Source organism: Poecilia reticulata, linkage group LG18 (genome assembly GCF_000633615.1).
Source record: "Poecilia reticulata strain Guanapo linkage group LG18, Guppy_female_1.0+MT, whole genome shotgun sequence".
NCBI lineage: Eukaryota > Metazoa > Chordata > Actinopteri > Cyprinodontiformes > Poeciliidae > Poecilia > Poecilia reticulata.
Genome location: NC_024348.1, coordinates 19,514,110 through 19,520,601, shown reverse-complemented (window position 1 = coordinate 19,520,601; position 6,492 = coordinate 19,514,110). Strand labels below are relative to the sequence as shown.

General features: G+C 38.3%; 1 protein-coding gene across 2 annotated transcripts in view; it reads left to right on the top strand.

The window, feature by feature from the left end:
• The window catches only part of LOC103480863 (high affinity immunoglobulin gamma Fc receptor I-like), a 47,035-nt gene that overhangs the window by 7,795 nt on the left and 32,748 nt on the right, over positions 1-6,492 (top strand). The window contains exon 6 of one of the 2 annotated variants that reach the window (XM_017310561.1): positions 1,634-1,722. The exons of the other annotated variant lie outside the window; for it this stretch is intronic. Coding sequence (XP_017166050.1) covers positions 1,634-1,692 — 59 coding nt within the window. The 3' untranslated portion in view covers positions 1,693-1,722. Of the gene's footprint in view, positions 1-1,633; positions 1,723-6,492 lie in introns of those variants that run through there. 2 annotated transcript variants of the gene reach the window in all.

Below are 6,492 nucleotides of genomic sequence, written 5' to 3'. Positions count from 1 at the left end.
TAGAAGATATTTGGACCAAAGTTCAGTTTCCTTCATTCTATTGTGTAATAAACACGCAGACAGCACGGCTTTGGTGGCATTGATGGCATTGATGGCATTCGTGAAACGGGAAGAACAGGACTATGTTGACAACAGAGGCGTGTCCATCACCATGGTAACAGCTCCTACAACAAGCAGCATGAAGCGTAACAACAAATAAAGCAGGTCAAATGATGATTATTTACTACTAATTATTTTCCTTTTCTCAACAGGATTTGAAATAAACCTTTAGAGAAATGTATGGATTAGAAGTGATTAACCTGAGTGTAAGCGTCTGATCTTAAGAGTGATCATGTGATCTAAATGGACTGTGACATACAGTACGGACCCTGTGGATGTTATAGTTTAGATCCAGAAATTTTGTGCTGGAGGGCAAAAAGACGATTCTTTTCCTCTCCATCTGTAGCCGCGCTGCCGCAGGAGAACAGCTCCGTTAGCTACAGGAAACCTGGAGACGTAGATATTATTATTAATTTACTGCAGTTTGCCACAGCAAAGGGAAAAACTAATGCAGAAAAGCCTTTAAAGAATAAATCTAAACCACTTTTTTTTCCCTCAGTGTCAGCTACGCTGCTTGTTGCCATAGCAACTGACCACAACATCACTTTATGTTTCAGGATTCAGCACCAAAAAAACACTCAAACGTTTCCCACACAAAGAACAGAACATTCTGTCCGCTACAGTTTTATGTGTTTAGGCTTGATGTTTGTTTTGCGAATATTAGTAAGTGATGCTGTGATAGATTAGCTATCGCTGCTATTAAGCTAAGCTAACACTGCGGTGGCTGATTAGCTAATTTAAACACCTGAGCCCCTGATGATCTGTCAGAGAGTTGGTGTTTAGGTCTGTTTATTGATAGTTGGTGTTTAGGTCACCTTTTATTTTGTAACTGAACCAAAACACATTGAATTCCTCAGCACATCTACATGTTAAAGTTGTCATAGTCAAGCTAGCATAACTGACCTACTTCCCTCACTATTTATTTTTTGATTAAAACTTTTTTCGACCTTGCTATCTAGTTGTCGTAATGTTGACAATTAGTAGCAAATTGCTGTGTTCCTTTGTCTTATATATACATATATATATGTCGTATATTTAAGTTTTAGTGCTTTAAAATGACAACTTAGCAGCTAAAATCAATGCTAATCATTGTCAGCCAGCAGCTTTTTGCCCTCCAGCAGGAAGATGGGGGCGGGGTCTCGTGCTCACGACATCAGGCAGCACAGAGTCCATCTATTTATATATACTGTAGAATAATTACTGGTGATTAAGGAGTTAATGCTTTTTGCTACAAGGAGGATTGTCAGTTTTCTCCCGCTGTTGCATCCAGAGTGAAGGACCTTTGACCTCCTGTTATTAAAACCTGGTTCAGGTTGTTCACGTTCTCCTGCTTCAACACTCGGTAGAACCTCTGTGTTGCCTTAATATCAGAGCAATATGTGGAAAAACTGGCCAAACTCTCTGCACTTCCTCATGAGATTCACAATTAGAATATGTTATTAATAAAACTGCACATCTGCCCCGACTGCAGAACAGAAACTGGACCGTTTCTATTTCTATTTGTTGTAAATATTCTCTCTTTACTTTTCCCCAGATGTCGGTTCTGTCCCGACCTTATATTCGGTTCTGTCCCGACCTTATATTCAGGAATGAATCCAGACAGTTGCTGATAACGTGAGAACCAGCTTCATGGAGCGTCATGGCTGACCGGGCTCTCTTCTGGTGCGTCCAGAAACACAAAACATTCATAAAAATGGGGTGTGTATATTTTTGAATGGTCATTAAATGTTAAAAATGTTGAACATTTGCAGATGACGGAGTTCTGTTGATGCTTAGAAGTTCAGTCAAAATCTAAATATAAATCCTGATTAATTTTTCTGGAGCTTTTTTTTTTTGGCCAGTTTGTGATTTTATGTAATATATTAAAGCCTAACTGTCCTTTTGGTTGTTTAGCATCTTTTTGTTATCACTTTGTATTATGTAGAAACTGGTGCTATGAAAATATTTCACTTTTTTACTGAATTGCTTTGCTGTGTTGCTTTACGTTTGAATCTATTATGTTTTGTGAGTCTTAATTTCATCATAAATGTTTATTATTGTTTTTATGAGTGTCCTGCATCTTATTGGTTATGTTGCCTTTGGTTGATTTTCACTTCAAAACCGTATTGAACCAACATATGTCTCCTTTATATCCATTCTCACTCATGATACAGGAATGAAATCTTCCTTTGACTCTCAAACACAGTTTTAGAGAAACGACCAGGTGGAGTTTCTTGTCTCAGTTTCTGTATTTTTTTTTTTGTTTAGATGTGATTGCAGTGTGGTTTGCTAGTTTGCCTGACCAGGTCAGTTTTGTCAAACAAACCCCTCAGTAGTGTTGGAGTTGGAGTTGTGTGTGATGAAGCCGTAGAGCAGGGGGCCGGATACACACCCTGGTGGAACTCCGGTGTTAACGACATCACCTCTGAAATACTGTTTAAGAATAAATCACTTTTTATTCCACTTTCTGGTAACATTTTTACCACACACTATATAAAACTGGCAACTGTCCAAAGATGTGTTCAAACGCCTTAAAAACTAATGGTTGCTATAGAAACATGGTGACCCCGATTGCTCTGTGTGTTGCTGTTACTTTAACAGAGTAATCCTTCCTTACCAGCCTGTACATTGAGGTATTTAAATGTTTCTCTGTTCCTGTAGACGTGGTGAGTTTAGATGTTTTCTTTTACTCGTACCTTGAGGCCAGTGGCGGTTTTGATGTGGCAGTTGCCCAGGGCGGCACTAGAACACATGGGAGGTAATTGTTGCGCAGTCACCAGATACAATAACATGCTGATCTGTCTTTTGTGATTCGAAAACCAGGCTGGTGGCTGGAAATATGGAAACTATTTCACATTCTTTGTGCAGCATTGAACTACATTTATAATTAGCCCCAGAACTGAAAATGTTTCCTGTAGTTTGATTGGTTAGGAGGCAGAATGACAGGATTACCCAGGAGGGCGTTGATGTAATTACTACCATTTAGTGGCTTGTTGTCTTTCCCATTTTGCACAGTGGCTAAGTGAAGTGGGCCTTTGCATTCATGAATTAATATAATCAACTTGATTTTTTTATAAGTGTATTTTTTTATTGCCAGTGGTGACACTGAAGAAATTTTGTTAACTTTGTTTTCTAACCAATTTTAGGTGAGAGATTAAAAATATATTTATTTAAATATTTTTTTGCACATCTCTACCTGTGAAGCCAGTAACTGTGGAGGGTTTTAATATATTTTTTATCTTCACAGTTAAGCAAAGGGAAACTTCTGCCTGAGCCTGTTTATCTGCTGTCACACATTAATGACTAAAAATATCCAAACAGAGACTCTGAAGGGACTGTTTCAGCATCTGAATCAGTTTCTGTTCAGATGCTTCAACTTATCCAGAAAACCAAAGGTTTCTCAGAAGTTTCAGGGTTTAAATTTATCTGAGTAAAAACAGATTGAAGATGAGAGATTTCGTTAAAACATACGTTTCCTGGTGGAGAGTCTCTGTCATCAGACATGATGAGCCTGAGAGCTTCAGCAGAAAACACAGAAACGGAGACAAGCAGCTGCAGAACCTCAAACCAGAACTGATTTGTCTTCTGTGTTTGTGTTTCACGTCATTTAAATACAGAAACGGCTGCAGATGCACCACAGGAGGCTCAGTTTCACCCACAGCATGCAGAGGAAAAGGAAAGCAGAGGAAACCGAACAGTTTCAGAATAGTTTCTAAAATTTACCGAAACTCTGATGCACCATCTGTTATCGGAAAAGAAGAAATACCATGAGAGAGAAGTTTAAACTCATTATTATTCAGTGGTCATTTACCAAATTATTACTGTTAATGCAATGGTTTTATTAGGTCTTAGAAGGAAAACGTCAATGCAACCATTAAATATATTAGCATTTTATTTATCCTTTAGCGGTTTGGAAGACGACGTGTTTTATGATTCTGTAACAAGAACAAATGCTAAACCAGCGACTTTATAGTTCTGATATTTCTCCATCAGGATCACAACATATATATTGTTTTATGATCAAACAGGCTGGAAATGACTGACAGAGGGAGGCATTTAAAAACTGTGTCATGGTTTTGTTTAGACTTCTGACCCACATATGAGATGATTGTCAGGAGATGGAAGTAAAAGATTAACCGGAATAGGGATACAAAAATGGTTTTCCTCCAAAATGATGGGAAATTAACATAAAACACATGAAAACAGAGTAATGGTAAATAAGAGAGCAAGTTAATAAACTAAACTGACATGGATTTCCTTGGTAATTTCCCAGAGTGTCAAACTTTGGAGTGAATTTCCTGGAATCTTCACTGGTGGAAAGTTTGACATCCACCTTAAAATCTTCCTGTTTTCTGTTCTTTCACTGTAAAGAGGAGATTGTTGAGTATTGAATCTATTTAAAGAAACTGAAAATCTGAATATGTAAATCAGAACAGGAAATGGTAGTTTCAGCATTTTTCCAGTTTCATTTACTTTGAGTTTCAGTCTTTTTTACCCGCATCTTATTTTAGCTTTACTTTTTAAGGAGCTTCTTACTTCTCTTCATTTTGTATAAATATTAATGATCTCACTCCGTTTTTTCTCGTTATGCTAAATAATGATGGTTTCCCATTGAAGAAGTGATTTTCTGTTTGTTATTAAATAAAAACATGATTGGATAGTTTAATTTCACATTAAATTTAGTTTCACACCGTTTTTATTTCAAAGCTCAGATGAAGATATTAATCCCACAGAGCAGATTTAGATCCACAGTGAAGCTTTTTGTTCGTTGTTATTTTCTTCCCGTAACAGAAACTTTTTTCTGATATATTCAGAGATAATATAGTTTCTTTGCTTTCCAGTTTCAAAACAAAGATCCTCATTGTCTCCTCATCAAAGCAGCTTCGTTTCCACTAAGTAATGAGAGACGGTTATTTTTAGCAGCTGAGCTACGTCTACAATAAACCATTAGTAGTTTGTTTTTATTGGCTCACTCAGGTATTTATCACATGCAGATTTACGAGTGTCACTTGAAGACGTTTAGTTTATGTAGCTGAAGCTGAAATTCCTCCTCTGAGGGCAGAAAAAAACAAAACAAACAAACCGTCATGAAAGAAAATATTCAATGTCTAAACAAGTTATTTGTGATCACATTGTTCCCTCTCATATAAAACATTATCGTCTGACATTTTACACACATGAGCCGCACGGTGGCGCAGTTGGTAGAGCTGTTGCCTTGCAGCAAGAAGGTTCTGGGTTCGATTCCCGGCCCCGGTCTTTCTGCATGGAGTCTCCATGTTCTCCCTGTGCATGGTGGGTTTTCTCCAGGTACTCCRGTTTCCTCCCACAGTCCAAAAACATGACTGTCAGGTTAATTGGTCTGTCTAAATTGTCCCTAGGTGTGAGTGTGTGTGTGCATGGTTGTGTGTCCTGTGTGTCTCTGTGTTGCCCTGCGACAGACTGGCGACCTGTCCAGGGTGATCCCGCCTCTCGCCCGAAACGTTGGCTGGAGATGGGCACCAGCACCCCTCCCGACCCCACTGAGGGACAAGGGTGAAAGAAAATGGATGGATGGATGGATGTTGTCCGATTGTCCCCAGGAAGTGGAGGAATGCAGTTTGAACCAGGAACCTCTGAGTCTGAAGTCAAACATGAAGATTTAAAATAATCAGAAACGTAATGATGGAAACAGACGAGACTGAATGCATGACGGCTTCTCTTCCAAATGGAGCGATTAACCGTCAGGTGATTTATTCACAACCAGGAAGGATTTTCTTCTGTAATCTTGTTCCTGGAGCAAAYGACAGGAGTGACAGTGGAAAATATTTAAACATTTTCCCAAAAGTTTCCTGCTGCAAACAAGTCAGTTTACTTTGAGATCAATGAGGAAATACCAAGTTAAAACCAGTTAGGAATCTACAGATGCTTTTGTTGGTTATTAATTACATTTACAAGTTGTAAATAAAAAGTCAGTGACAGTAAATGATCCACGTGTTTGATTATTAACACCCAAAGAATGCAGATCTCTTTGAAGATGTAGTAAGAGTCGAGATTGTTTACTACTTTGAAGCCATCMAGGAAACACCTGCAGTTATTTTTAGCTCCTTGACAATAGATGACCTCACCAGGTTACTTCTGTTTATAAATCTTACAGTCACACAGAGAAACGAGACCTTTAGAGCTTTACTGCTTCAGGAAACAATGAGCAGAAAAACATGATATCATTAAGTATCATAGTGGGAGGACCAGTAAAAAATGAGTTAAAGGAAAATAAYAAGAATTAATGCTGATGGACAAGGAAGTAAAATACATAAATACATGGAGATAAAGTGTAAGAGGAAGAGGAGGGAGATTAGAGAGCAGCACAGGAAGCAGAGGGGCTAATCAGAGGTAAGTAGACGCAGCTGGAGGAAGAAAGAAACAAAGCTGAGAAAA